Source organism: Bubalus kerabau, chromosome 3 (assembly GCF_029407905.1).
Source record: "Bubalus kerabau isolate K-KA32 ecotype Philippines breed swamp buffalo chromosome 3, PCC_UOA_SB_1v2, whole genome shotgun sequence".
NCBI lineage: Eukaryota > Metazoa > Chordata > Mammalia > Artiodactyla > Bovidae > Bubalus > Bubalus kerabau.
Window position 1 is genome coordinate 175,344,261 of NC_073626.1, and position 15,486 is coordinate 175,359,746.

The 15,486-nt window shown below is 42.8% G+C and overlaps 1 protein-coding gene across 2 annotated transcripts in view; it reads right to left on the reverse strand.

Moving 5' to 3' along the window:
• The window catches only part of HDAC1 (histone deacetylase 1), a 32,002-nt gene extending 17,042 nt beyond the window's left edge, over nt 1–14,960 (reverse strand). Inside the window, exons 1-3 of one of the 2 annotated variants that reach the window (XM_055573820.1) lie at nt 14,804–14,936; nt 7,798–7,952; nt 7,383–7,495 (exon numbers count right to left, since the gene is read on the reverse strand). In XM_055573820.1, coding sequence (XP_055429795.1) covers nt 7,383–7,457 — 75 coding nt within the window. In that variant the 5' untranslated portion in view covers nt 7,458–7,495; nt 7,798–7,952; nt 14,804–14,936. Of the gene's footprint in view, nt 1–7,382; nt 7,496–7,797; nt 7,953–14,803 lie in introns of both variants that reach the window. The other variant, XM_055573819.1, reaches the window with a different exon arrangement.
• Nucleotides 14,961–15,486: the final 526 nt, after the last annotated feature.

Below are 15,486 nucleotides of genomic sequence, written 5' to 3' on the forward strand. Positions count from 1 at the left end.
AGCCCAAGAATATGGGAGTGGGCAGCCTATCCCTTCTCCAGGGGATCTTCCTGACCCAGGAACCGAACCAGGGTCTCCTGCATTGCAGGTGGATTTTCTACCAGCTGAGCTACTATATACCAGTAAACAATTAAAAATAAAAAGTTCAATTTGTGACACCAAAATGTATACTCAGAACTTATGAATAAAAGGAAAAGTCATGTGTTATATTCTAAAAATAAATAAATAAAAAGTTTAAAAGATACAGTTTATGATAGCATTAAAAAAAGAAGTAATGGGGAAAAAAATCTAGTAAAAGAGGTACATCACCTTTATGGAGAAAATTATAAAACTTTATATTGATAGCCAAATTCTCAACTCCCCAACAGTGGAATGGATAAACTGTGGTATATTCTACAATTAATTACTATATAGTAATTAATATGAACAAGCTACAACTACACACAAAAAATACATATTGTGTAATTCCATTTATATTAAATTCAGCAAAATTAAACTATATTATTTTAAAATGGATAATTAGGTAGTTGAATTATGATCAACAGCAAGGAAGCAATTAACAGAAAAGTCAGAATTCTAGTTATCTCTGGGGGAAAAGAAGAAGCTACAATTAGGAAGGAACACATGCAGGTTTCTGAGGTACCAGCAATGTTTTATTATTTTTTGAACTAGCCAGTGTTCATGTGTATGTTTACATCAATTTGTTAAACTGGACATTTGTTTTATGCAGTTTTCTGTGTTAATATTTCATAATAAAGAAGTTAAAGGAAATCTTTATATAAGACATTTCAAAAGACATAATTAAATGGAGATATATACAATGTTCATGAATTCAAAAACTTACTATTCTCAAGATATCAATTCTCCCTAAGCTGATGCACAGAGTCACTGAAATTTCAACCAAAATCCTAGGAGATTTGTTTGTACCATTGATGAGTTAATTCTAAAATTAACAAGTGCAAGAGGAAAGGTCAGTTGCTTGGTTGTGTCCGACTCTTTGCAATCCCACGGACTATAGCCTGCCAGGCTCTTCTGTCCAAGGAATTCTCCAGGCAAGAATACTGGAGTGGGTTGCCATTCCCTTCTCTGGGGGATCTTTCCAACCCAGGGTTCAAACCCAGGTCTCTAAAATTTATTCAGAGTACAAAAAGCAAGTAGCAAGTCATTTTTTAAAAAAGAGAAACAAAGTGGGAGGATTTAATACTGGCTATTAAGACTCATAAAAAGCTGTTATAATTAAGCCACTGTAGTAACAGCATCCTGGAGAAGGCAACTGCTGCCCTTTCCAGTATTCTTGCCTGGGAAATCCCATGGACAGAGGAGCCTGGCCAGGGCAATAAAGAGGCAAAGTCAAGAGAACACAGGGCCCAGAAACAGACTCCAACATAGGACCTGGCACAAAGCAGGTGCTTAATAAGTGTTTATGAAATAAATTAATAAATATTGACATTTCAGATATAAAAGTGGTAGCACTTAGCTCAGTGGGGAAACGACAGACTTTTCAATCAATCAGCTGGAGAATTTAGGGGAAAAATTTCAGTGGTTTCTTTACTTCAAATCATGTTAAAACGTCAAGTCTAGACAAGTGAATATCTGTATGTGAAAGGCAAACCTATAAAGATTTTTAAAAAATTAACATAAGAGAACACCTTAAGGGTTGGGAAGCATTTCTTAAGACATAAAAGTACTTTTAAAAGAAACAATAAATATGACTATGTTACAATTAAGAATCTGTTTATTAAGGATACATTAGATTGAAAAAACAAGACCAGAGTAGAAAATATTTATAACAGTATACTTACAATGAACTACATATACCAAAATACATTGAAAAAACAAAAAACTACTCCAGGGGACTTTCCTGGTGGAAAAGGTGCAGAGATTAAGATCCCCCGCTTCCAATTTAGAGGGCTTAAATTCAATCCCTGGCAGGGGAATGAAGATCCCACGTGCCACGTGGTCCAAAAATAAAAGAGAGAGGTAAAACTACTATAAATTGGTAAGAAAAAGAAAGCCAAATGACCCAAGAGGAAAATGGGCAAAAGAAATGAAAAGATATTTCATAGTAGAGGACATACAGTTTTACTGGTCACTAGCAAAATGCAAATCAAGACTGGGACTTCTAGCAGTCGAAAGGTTAAGATTCTATGCTTCCAATGCAGGGAACACAAGTTCAATTCCTGGTCAGGGAACTAGGGAACTGGGATCCCATGTGCCATGTGGTACAACCCAAAAAAAAACAAATCAAGACCATAATTATAGTTCTTTTTTTCACCCATTTGATTGGCAAAATTTAAAGCCTAATTCCAAGTATAAGAGAGGATGTAAATCAAGGTGTCTGTTATATATTGCCAGTTCATTCAACCACAGTGAAAAACAACTTGGCACTTAATATTCACAAAACCTATAGTCCAGAAATTCTGCCCCCAGATGAAGAGCCATAAGAAAATTTTGCATATATACACTTAGAGACATGTATAAGAGTATCACAGAAAAACTGGTCCTAACATTAAAAACCTAGATACAGGACTTACCTAGTAGTCCAGTGGTAGAGAGTCTGCCTGCCAATGCAGGGGACATGGGTTTAATCCCTGGTCTGGGAAGACCCCACATGCTGAGGGGCAACTAAGCCCCTATGCCACAACTGCTGAAGCCCGGGCACCTAGAGCCTGTGCTCTGCAACAAGACAAGTCCATACACCACAAGGAAGAGTAGCCCCTGCTCACAGCGACTGGAGAAAGCCCACACGCAGCAATGAGGACCCAGCACAGCCAAAACAATGAATTAATTTAAAAAAACAGAGATACAAATTAAGATTATGGGAGAATGGATAAATTACAATATACTGAAATGATAAAATCTTATTCAGCAGAGAAAAAGGAAAGAATTATAGCTATATGCAACAAGTTGGATAGATTTTAGTAATTATATATATTGTGAGACAAAAGCAAGTCCCAGAAGACTACACATAGCATGCTACCCTTTTCAAGAAATTCAAGAACAAGTACATAAATACTATATATTGCTTAGGCACATATATACATGATAAACATAATAATATGATAAGCAAAAGAGTAATAATCACAAAATTTAGAAGCGTGATCAGGTTGTAAGAATATGAATGTTCATTGCATTATTAAAAATTTAAGTATTAAGAAAGAATAAATAAATAAAATATTTAAGTAAAGTGAATGAATAAACAAAGTAAACTTTTTAAAAAGATGGCCAAGCGTGAATCTTCTTTGGATGTTCATAAGCCAAGAAAACAAGATCCTCAACCGCACTAGTAACAAGAGAAATACCATCTTGGCATTATGTGCATGCCAAACAGCAATAAGGACGACTGTGTGCCTATATCCTCCGAGCACACCACCTGGTGAAACTCAAGCATATGCACCACGAGACATGTTCAAGAGTGTTCAGGACTTACCTGTTGGTCCAGTGGCTAGGCATCTGCCTGCCAATGCAGGGGACACAAGTTTGATCCCTGGTCCAGGGAGATTCCATGTGCTACCGGGCAACAAAGCCCACGTACCACAACTGGTGAGCCCAACAGAGCCTGAGGGCCGCAACTACTGAGCCCATACGCCGAAAGGCCGTGCTCCACCGCAAGAGAAGCCACTGCAGTGAGAAGCTTATGCACCACAAAGAGTGACCCTGCTTGCCACAACTAGAGAAAGCCTGCACACAGCAACTCATATCTAGTGTAGCCAGAAATAATAAATATTTTAAAAAGAATGTTCATAGCAGCAGTGTTTGTGATAGCTCAAAACTAGAAACAAACCAAATGCCCACCAATACCAATAAAATAGACAACTTGTGGTGTAGTCTTTCGAAATACAGTGAAAATAAATATATGTATCATCAACATGAATGACTTAGGAATATACTGGGCAAAAAAGGCAAGTCACATAATAAATACTGTATGGCTCCATTTATGTAACATTCAAACATGTAAAAGTAAAATATGTATCATTTAAGGATACATACTGGTAAAATTATAAAGAAAAGCAAGGAAATAATAAATCCCAAATTCAGGGCAAAGGTTAACTCTGGGGAAGAGAGAATCAGGGAAGGACAGACAGGAGTTCTAACAGTCATGGAAATATTTCTTTTCTTAAACAAGGTGCTATTAATAATAATGTGATTCTTTATACTTTACATATATTTTATAAAAATTCTTTCATATCCACTCAATATTTTATAAAAACATTTAAAAAAAGGAACAGAAGGCGATGAGTAAGAAGCCTGGGAATATACAAAATCAACATCCAAGGCAAGGAAGAGAGCAGGATTCTTAATTATGTAAATAGGAAGATGCCTGGATGAAAAGTGAGGATTTGATTCTAGGAGAGATTAATTAGATGTGCAGAGAAAGAACTGGAGAAGGAACCCAAGAAGGTGAAATTGTGTGAAAAAGACTTCAACCTGTCTCCTTCAGGTATAGAAACTTCTGCAAGGAGAAGTCTAGGGAATTTCTTTCAGGAGTAACTCTCAAAAGCCATTAATTTCAGGACATACACTAAAATAAATGGCTATTTGTCCTTTGGGAAAGGGATGCTAGGATCACAGCCCAGAGAAAGGAGAAGAAAGAAGAGATCAACGCAGAGACACGCTGTTAACAGAAGAGGACTAAAGATTCAAACTCAGTAAAGAGGTAGAGCCAGGGACTTCCCTGGTGGTCCAGTGGTAAAGACTCTGCGCTCCCAGTGCAGAGGCTACAGGTTCAATCCCTGGTTGGGGAACTAAGATCCCACAAGCTTTGCAGTATGGTCAAAAGATTGGGGAAAAAAAAAAAAAAAAAAAAAAAAATTTAGGGGGGAAAAAAAAAGATAGAACCAGAAAAGGAAAAAGATCACATGAAAGAGAACATGGTCTAGAGATTTCAGCCAGAGATTACACTGGGCTTTTGCTTTAGTTTACAATAAGAATACCACACAGATGAAGTAATCTCCAATAAGGTATTATTGTCTCCTATGACAGCCACAGTTAGTTACTTCCCAAAGAGCTATTCTCCCCTTCCCTCTTTTTAACAGATCTGAATTTGGTTGGGTATACCCAGCCCCAAGAATCAAATTGCTGGTGAATGGTCTAAGTATGGCAAATGACCCAGTGAGACTTACAGGGAAATCTGTTAGGAAGTTGCTAGGAAGAGCTTTCTTCTTTAATAAAAATAGAGTGTAGGGTAGGCACAGTGGAGAGTGATTCAAATCAAGGTTGCTATAAAGATTAAGTAAATAACAGTAGCCCTGGCTTGGTACCTAGCAATCTTCAATAAATGTTAGTTAATTTCTCCTCTCACTTAAAGATATGACCCTTTTTTTATTATTAATATCTCAGTATCACTCATGGAGGTTAATAAAGTCCCTGGGTTATAACAAGTACTCAACAAAAATCTGTTGAATGAAAAAAAGAAACAGTGCTTAATGCAACTCTTGAAAATGAGAAAGATATGACTAGGTGGAGTAAATAATCCTCCCCATCAGAATGGGGTAGAAAGAGGCAGAATCTGATCTGGCTGAAATGGAGGGTTCTGAGGGTGGAGTGGCAGGGAAGGAGGCAAACAGGCCAGGTGAGCATGGCTGAGATGTGCAACAGGCAGCCCCGTGGAGCCGTGGTGCTTACCATTCCACATTCAGGTACCCTCTCTGTATCTAAATGCTAGTCTGTTCCCTAGAGTCCCTGAAAACCTCTGCTATCTTTTATATTTTTCATTCCCAGATGCCCTTCACACCTGAAAATGCTCTCTGGTCCCAGTTCCATCTGCTCCTCCACCTAACTTCCCTCCTTGCTTTCCCAGCTGCCTCCAGGGGCTCCAGAGACATGACACGGCCGCCTGAGACAGAAGATTCATCTCCTTTCAGTCTCTGGAATGGTGGGGAAGGATGCTGCTGCTGCTAGGTTACTTAAGCTGTCAGCACAGACTTCAACAACCCTTACACTCTAACCATAAGGCAACACAGGCCCCCAACCCCTCCTTATTTTCTCATTTGGACTCTTGCAACATCCTCCTAACTTAGCCTCCCTGCTTCTAAAATGCATGCTATTCCTATTGCTCATTTAAAATACTTCACTTGGGACTTCCCTAGTGATCCAGTGACTAAAACTTCACGTTCCCAATGCAGTGGGCCTGGGTTCAATCCCCAGGTTAGGGAAATAGATCCTGCATGCCGCAAGTAAAAGTTCCTGAATGCTGCCACTAAAGATCCAGCACACCACAATGAAGACGGAAGATGCTGTGTGCCATAGCTAAGACCCGGCACAGCCAAACAAATAGGCAAAATGTTTTGAATAAATACTTCTTTTGTGTTTTACAGCCTCCAGAAAAGTTCAAATTGGGAAACTCTGGACCAAATTTGGCCCGCAGATATGTTCATGTACTTTTGTTCCTACATGTTTCAAACAAACTTGGGCCAACATTTTAAACCTTGGAGATTCTACGTAATAATCCAGAATTCTGGCTTTTCTTTAAAAACCACTATGTGCTTGGTCACTCAGTCGTGTCCAACTCTTTGTGACCCTTTGGGCTACAAACTACCAGGCTCCTCTGCCCATGGGATTTTCAGTCAAGAATACTGGAGTGGGTTGCCATTTTCCTCCTCCAGGGGAGCTTTCCAATCCAGGGATGGAATCCATGTCTCCTGTGTTTCCTGCATTGCAAGCAGATTTCTTTACACGCTGAGCCATCAGGGAAAGCTGGAAGATGTGGCAAAAGACATCAGCTGGAGCCAGGCCAAATGGCTAGAAAGTCCATACTCTCTAGTAACTGGAGACTTGGTATCTACTTCAACACAGTTCCAATCACTTAGTTTTTAGGGACTGGATTTTTTGACCCTGGCCCAGCCAAATTGCTTAATATAGCACATCCAATTCTTGCTGACCTCTCCAGCTCTAGCTCCCCTCTCTCACACTTGTCAACTTTATACTGCAGCAATACCTGCACACTAAACTACTTATATTTCCCAAAACACATCATATTGTTCCTACCTTTCTGCCTTTTTGTATATGTTCTTCCCTCAGCCTAGAATGCTAGTCCCCTCCTGAACTCCAGGCTAATTTCTATTTAATCTTTAAAACATTGCTTAGCTATCACTTCTAGGAAACATTCCAAGGCTCCCTTCCACGTTCTGCCTCAATATCTCTGAATCTTACACATTTTTATATCGTTGCACACTGTAGTACAATTTGTGTACATGTTGTTCACCAGCACTAGAGTGAGTGCCTTAAAAAACAAAGAATCTCTATCATTTACAATGTCTGCCACGTAACAGTCACTCAACACATTTCATAAATGAGTAATTGAAAAAAAATGAGACAATGAATGATGTACGGGGAACCAGAGCTGAAGAGGCTAGGGAGGGGTGAAGTTCCCAGTAACTCACATAGATTTCCATCTTCCTGTAGAGACCATAGTTAAGGAGTAAATTATGAGTCATGCGGATTCGGTGAGGCTTCATTGGGTGGCCTTGTCCATAATAGTAATTTCCAACATCCCCTGAAGAAGAAAGAGTGACAGCTTCAGTGACACAGTTAGACACACACTCCCAGGAGAACCCACAGATTTTTACAACAAATTTCTAGGCAAATTCTGTCTGGTTCATTCTAGGCTCCAAGATTCTCTCCCACCTCAAGGAAGGGTAACTCCAAAAGACAACGAAAAGCAGGGGGCCTTGGTGAGATGAGCACTTAAGGATGTCTGTCTAGCCCAGTTTTTTCCCTTGGAACCCAAAGGCATTAGACAGTGTGAGGGGGTCAGTCCAAAGCTACTGGGGAACAGCGGCCAGTGAGGTGACTCACCTCACTGTCTCCAAGGAATTCACTCCCACAACAGAAAGAACAATCATCACTACTCAGAATTACTGTAAGTCACAGTTCACCTCCTGCACACCAGAACACTTTATGGTGTCAAAGCACTTTTGCAATCACTTTCTTACTGGATTCTCACAAATACCCTGGAAAATAGTCAAGACAGGGAGTATTATTCCCATTTTATAGATTAAAGACTAAACTCATCATCTCTTTTTTAAAAAATTATCTTATCCATTCATTTTCTTTTTGTGTTTGGCTGTGCTGGTCTTCACTGCGGCTCAGGCTTTTCTCTAGTTGAGGAGAATGGGGCTACTCTCTAGCTGTGGTGCTCAGGCTTCTCATTGCAGTGCCTTCTCCTGTGGTGGACCACGGGCCCCATGGCATGCAGCATGTGGGCTCAGCAGCTGTGGTTCCCTGGCTCTACAGAGCAGTCTCAGTGGTTGTGGCACATGGGCTGAGTTGCTCCGAGGCATGTGAGATCTTCCCAAATCAGGGACTGAACCCATGTCTCCTGCACTGACAGGCCGATTCTTTACCACTGAGCCACCAGGTTGGTTGGTTGTTTAGTCGCTAAGTCGTGTCCGACTCTTGTGAACCCATAGACTGTAGTCTGCCAGGCTCCTCTGTCCATAGCATTCTGGCAAGGATTCTGGCAGAGCCACCAGGGAAGCCCCATAAACTCACCATCTCTTCATTTATCCACAGCAGTAACCTTCCACTGGTCCCTCTGCTGTCAGTTCACACTATCTGCCACACCAGCTATTTTCCTAATATACAGCTTTGATAACATCACTCCCCTACTCAAAAGTCCTTAATGGTTCCCCATTTTCTATAGGATAAAGAATAAAGAACAACTTCAATAGGACTTTCTTAATCTATTTTTCCAACTTCTTACCACAACCACCCTACCCCAACACACACACCACATACACATACACACACACATTCTGCTCTAGACGTTAGCAGGCAAATGGGTTAAATACAACTGGTTGCTTGATTTTTCTAAATAAGATGTTATTGGAATACAACAATGCCCATTAGTTTTATCATCTATGACTACTTTTACATTATAATGGCAGAGGTGAGTAGCTAGTTACTACAGAGACCCACCCATGTGGCACATGCATGCTAAGTCACTTTGGTCATGTCTGACCTGCCAGGCTCCTCTGTCCATGGGATTCTCCAGGCAAGAACACTGGAGTGGGTTGCCAACTCCTTCTCCAGGGGATCCTCTGGTCCCAGGGATCAAACCCACATCTCTTATGTCTCCTGCATTGGCAGGTGGGTTTTTTACAACTAGCGCACTTGGGAAGCCCTCCCAGTCACACAAAGCCTAAAATACTTATTATCTGACCCTTTACGTACGGAAAGTCTGCCAATCTCTTGGAAGAAAAGCTATGACCAACCTAGATAGCGTATTAAAAAGCAAGACATTACTCTGCCAACAAAGGTCCATCTAGTCAAAGCTATGGTTTTTCCAGTAGTCATGTATGGACATGAGAGCTGGACTATAAAGAAAGCTGAGCGCTGCAGAATTGATGCTTTTGAACTGTAGTGCTGGAGTAGACTCTTGAGAGTCCCTTGGACTTCGAAGAGATCCAACCAGTCCAGCCTAAAGGAAATCAGTCCTGAATATTCACTGGAAGGACTGATGGCTGAAGCTGAAACTCCAATACTTTGGCCACCTGATGCAAAGAACTCACTGGAAAAGACCCTGATGCTGGGAAAGGCTGAAGGCAGGAGACAAATGGGATGAGAGGATCAGATGGTTGGATGGCATCACCGACTCAATAGACACAAGTTTGAGCAAGCTCCAGGGGTTGGTGATGGACAGGGAAGCCTGGCGTGCTACAGTTCAGTCCATGGGGTCATAAGGAGTTAGATTCGACTAAAGTGAACTGAGTTGAACTGCCAATCTCTGTTATGAACACGCTAGATTATTATCAGCTTCTTGAACACGTTCACCTTCACACCAAAGTATCCTTTGTTCAGACTGTTCCTTTGACTTGGAACGTCATTCCTTCTCTGAGCATCCTCCTCACACTACAAAGCTCAGCTAAAGCTCCAGCCATAGTCCTAATCAGAATAAATGGTCTCTTCCTCTGCATGCAATTTATATATGGCACTTAATTTTGTATCTCAATTATTTACATATCTATTTTATATCTACAAGACTGTTCCTTGAAGGCAAGGACAAATATGCCCTGTACATCACACAGGCTGAATAAAGATTCAAGGAAATGAACTGAGACTCAGAGAAGTTATGTGCCTGCTCAAGATCACACAGCTAATGAATGATCTGAGTGTCAACCCTTCTAACTCCAAATCCAGGATGTTAACAACTGTATTAGCAGGACTTCCCTGGTGATCCAGTGGTTAAACCTCTGGGCTTCCAATGCAGGAGGCATGAATTTGACCCCTAGTTGGGGGAACTGAGACATGCCCAAGTGGGGTGTTCAAAATTTTCAAAATTAAAAAAAAAAAACAAAAAAACAACTTTATCAGGTTTCCCAGGTACCTACTTCAGTTTGCAATTAACCTAAAGGGCTCTGTAGTCCACCTGGTAGAAAGTTCCTGGGAAAATATTTCAAAACCATGTGAATTGCACAACCAAAGTTCTCTCCTTGGAAGTTCACTAGGATGAGGCAGATCTTTCATTACCAGTGAAACAAAGGGTCCCAACCTCTTAATCAATGATTTAGTAGTGCCAGAAATAGGCTTCATTCCAGGGAGCAAGGCATTGTGGGGAATGCCACCAACAGCATCCAAGCTGTACTCCATTTCTCTTTAGCACAGACAGACATGGCCTGTGATAATAGGAAAACTTCTAGACAGTTGAATATTTAGGATCTCATCCTTTTCTCTATTTTTTAAAATATTTATTTGGCTGCACCAGGTCTTCTTAGTTTCAGCACCCAGGATCCTAGATCTTTATTGCAGCACTGGATCTTCAGTTTCGGCATGTGGGATCTAGTTCCCCTACCAGGGATTGAATCTAGGCCCCCTGCCTTGGGAGTGCAGAGTCCCAGCCACTGAACCACCAGGGAAGTTCCTCTCTCTTTTTATTTATTTTTTTATTTTTTTCCTCTCTCTTTTTAAATAAACCTTATTCTTTAGAACAATTTTAGGTTTACAGAAAAATTGCAAAGAAGTACAGAGTTCTTAGATACTATACTATTTCCTCTATTAACATTTTACATTAGTGAACTAGAAAGTATCTGTTACAATTAATGAAGCAATATTGATAATTATTTACTAAAAGTCCATACTTTAGATTTCCTTAGTGTCCACCTAATGAACACCTAGTGTTCACCCTCTTCATTTTAGTGAGGCCTGTGTTCTCAGACAGTCACAAGCCAGAGCACAGCATGTAGAGGCATTCAACAGTCCCATACAGACAGACTTTGAGATACAGTAGGAGGGAAGGCAGTCAGAGACGTTTGTTCCCAGGGCTCCTCAGACAACTTTACCACCACGGGGTTGGGTAGAACATGTTCTCAAGGCACTGGCTGAGACTTCTAGAAAGTGAAAGTGTCAGTGGCTCAGTTGTGTCCCACTCTTTGTGACCCCATGAACCACAGCCCACCAGGCTCCTCTGTCCATGGAATTTTCCAGGCAAGAATACTGGAGTGGGTAGCTATTCCCTTCTCCAGGGGATCTTCCTGACCCAAGGATTGAACCTGAGTCTCCTGCATGGCAGGCAGATTCTTTACCATCCGAGCCACCAGGTAAGTCCAAGTCTTCAAGATGCAGATCCCACTTGTGGGCAGTCAGGAGTCGCAAGGTCATTGCTATGTTATATAAATTGGATTCTTGCTTACCCATTTCTCTGGTATAGGTCTTGATCCCTAGTAACTCCCCTGCCTATCAACCCAGAATCCAGCCAAGGTTTAGACTTGGGGAATTGAGATAACTTATCTAGAAAGCTAAGGGAGTATCTGAGGGTGGGGCCCAAACACATTATCCTGTCTTTTAACAGTTTTTAATCAGGTTGCTGAGAGACTTAAAAAAAAAATAATCCTTATAGATAAGAGTTGGCCCTCCCCATCCACTAACCCGGGCTAAGGAGGGCCTATTGTACTATGTCATTTTATGTAAGGAACCTGAGCATCCTTTTGATGGGATCTTGGAACCAGTCCAGCTGTTTTAAACTTTTTAAAACTTTATTAAAAAGGGCTTTCTGCACTGTTCTCATAGTTTCTCCATTTTATAGGGGAGAGGCCTGAGGCCTGGAAAGGTAAAATGACTTGCCCAATACTTCAAAGCTTTTGAGCAGCAGAACCAAATTTCAATCCCAAACTAGTGACCTCACTGAGAAACTCACAAGTAGTTTCTCAGAAAGGAAGAGATCACCCTTCTCTAAAGGTGGAGGTCTTTCCACTTTTTCTCTTTTTAAACTGAGAATGTGGAGATCACAAAAAACTGTGCAAACTGATAAAGCTATGAAGTCACAGACTCCAGCTTCAAATGGGCCCTCACCACTGCCCAGCAATCCTTCAAATGTTTTTACCTGCTCCCTCTTTCATAACAGCTATCTCTCTTCAAGATTCCTATTCTACCCAACTGCCCTCCCCAACTCTCACGAAAAGGAATATTTTCTTACTTCATCCTGAAAGCCCCCTCCACTTTCCATCTTCTCTCCTTCAAACATGTTTTTTCTTGCCACTTACCCTCTCATCCCAAAGGAACTTCCTCTTAAAAGAGGGGTGTCCCTACGTGTGCTCTGGTTTCCATCTCACCTGATCTCTCCTCAGGGACCTCCATCATTACTAGCCCCTCTCTCCAGTATCTTCAACCTCTCCCTAATTTCCATAAAAATTTGCACATACTTAACTCTCAGCCACTACGTCTCCTCTTTATCAACAACCCTCTCTCTGTCTCAACAGCTTCCTTTTGGGACTTCACTGGTGGTCCAGTGGTTAAGACTCCATGCTTCCACTGCAGGGGGCACAGGTTCAATCCCTGGTTTGGGAACAAAGACTCTACACACAGCGTGGTATGATAAAAAAAAAAGTTTCCTTTAAAAAAAAAAGTTCAATCTAATGCCTCCTCTTCACTCATCCCTTCAGTCTACAGCAATTTAACTTCAGTTCTAAATGCTGCACAGGAAATAGTTCTTGCCAATACTTGGCCACTCCCTCCCTCTTTTGGCTACTGTAACCCAACACTTTCTGGTTCACTTACATCTCAAGTCATTCCCTCTGTATCTTTATTCACTTTATGAACAGTATTTTTTGAGAATCTACTATGAGCTAGGCACTGTTTAGGGGGGCTGCGTATACAAAGGTAGACAAAACATGATCCTTTTCCCTAAGGAGTTCACTGTCTGTAAGTATGAATAAGTAAATGGGCAATTCCAATACACGGTGACTAATGTACAAATGTACTCTACACACCCGGGAGTACAGAGCATGAAGAACACTAGACTTTTTCTCAGCCCACCTCCTTAGAATCCCACCCTGGACCCTCTTCTCTTTTCACCCTATACAACTTCTTATATGGGATACAAGGGTAACTGCATCCTCTTCTGTAACTAAAATTATCAGCTGTATGTATGTATGCTGACAATCATCAAAAATTTCTATCTTCTCATTTGTCTTCTAAACTGCAGACCTGAATGGCCACTGGACACCTCTACTTGGGATATCCCCCAGACATCTCAACAAATGTTTCTTTAAAAAACAAAACCCAACATTATCAACTGAAATGGCCTTCTACATTCAGCATGAAACTGCCCAAACTAGGTGCTGGGATCCTTGCCTTTTTCCTTACTTCTCCATTCATGCATTTAACTTCTGTCCCAGAGTGATAGTTCTAAGGTACAATAAATCTGATGATGTCACTAACCTGAATACAGCTTCAATGATTCACCAGTGCCCAACTTGTGAATATAAATCCAACTTTCTTAGGGTGGTGTGCCCAGCCTTTCATGATCTGGTCCCCATTTACTTCTCCAGCCTCATCATTTGCAACCTTTTTCTCACCACTGCTCTACACCTTCTTACACTGTGCCTTCAAATTTATGCCTCCACCATACTGTACATCCGGCCATTTTTCAAAGGTGCTCGCCTCTCTCTTACCTCTCAACTTGTTATCTTTATCCTTCCTGGGCCTAGTTAATAACTCTTTGTTCTTCAGGTCCTAATTGAGATGGCACCTCCTTGCCTGACTTCTCAGGCTGGGCAGATACTTCGCTGTGCTCCCAGCAAACTGAGCTGTCCTTCCTCCCAACCTGATAGTGTAGAGCAATTTTTCTGTCATGGTCTATATGCTCCTCCAGACTGAGTGAGAAGGTGGCAAGACCATCCCCTGGCCTCAGCCCCTAAATGATACCTAGAACAGAAGAAGCTGCTGCTCCACAGATTTCTGTTCAACGAAAAAGTTTGTTTTAACAAGTTGCATCCTTCTTCTTCCAACCCCAGGAGTCCCATTTCCCAGCAGCAACCGCAGGGCCCGCTGGGAGACGGGGGGAGGGGACTTGGTGACCTCTAGGTGCTGAGCCCTGCAGGCCTCTCACCAGAAGAGATGAGGAAGGAAAGGGGCAGTGAGAGATCTCAGGATTCTCAGCAGAACATGTCACCCGGCAATCTTCTTCACCAGATTCTGCCTCCTGCCTCGGACTCAGCCTCCCCTCTAGGAGGCCGCCGCAAACTCCACATCAGACTTCAGAATTCCCTACCAAGGTGACCTCAGGCTTCCCGAGGCGACCCTCCTGACCTCGGACGCCCCCCCCCCCCCCGCGCCTCCCCTCTAAGCCTCGACCCCCTTCCCCTCAGCCTTCTCCCTCAAGCTCCACCTCCTTTCCTCTTAGCCTCCTCCCTCAACCCCAACCTTTTCCAGCCTCTGCCCTCAGCCTGGACCTCCTCCTCTCAGCTTCAGCCTCCTTCTCTCAGCCTCCTCCCTCAGCCTCCCCGCTCAGATCTCCTCGGTTCTCTCTCCCGGATCCCGCCCGGCTCGGGCCCGGCCCCGCCCCCGGCGCGAGGACTGTGCTCACCGTCGTAATAGTAACAGACTTTCCTCTTGGTGCCCTGAGTCTGCGCCATCTTGCTCGCCTCCCGTCCCTCCCGTCAATCGGTCCGTCCGCCCTCCCGCCGGTGGCTCCGCTCAGCGTCCGACCCGCGGGGAGGGGGCGGGCCTCCAGAACGCCCCGCCCATCCCCGCCCGGGCTCACCTATAGCCGCGCAGCCCGGGCATGGCTCCAGCCAATCAGCGGCGCTGGGACGGCCCGGAACTCGGCGGGGGGCAAGGGCAGCCCGGCAAGGCCTCGGAGGGCCCCCTGGGCCTGTACCAAGGTCCGCGACAGGGTAGGGTGGGGCTGCCCTGGGACCGTACCATTCGTCCCGGGGGAAGAAAGTGGGCCTGCTAACTTGGGTGTCCCATTCCGCTTTGGGAGACTGCTTGGCGATCAGAGGCCAACTTTCATTTGACAGAGGCCTACGATGGAAAGTGACTTGCGCAAGGTCACTCAGCTAAGTTTGGAGGAGGAGAAATAAATTGACAAACAACAGGAAACTGCTATAGACGAAGGACTGTGCCATAGCTTTACCGACATTATCTCGGTCATCTCTGTTGTTCCTATTGGCGGCCTCGGAGTGGGGCCTTTTATCCGCATTTTACAGACAAGGATAATGAAGTTGAAAACTTCGTGACTTCCTCAGAGGCACACAATAATTACGT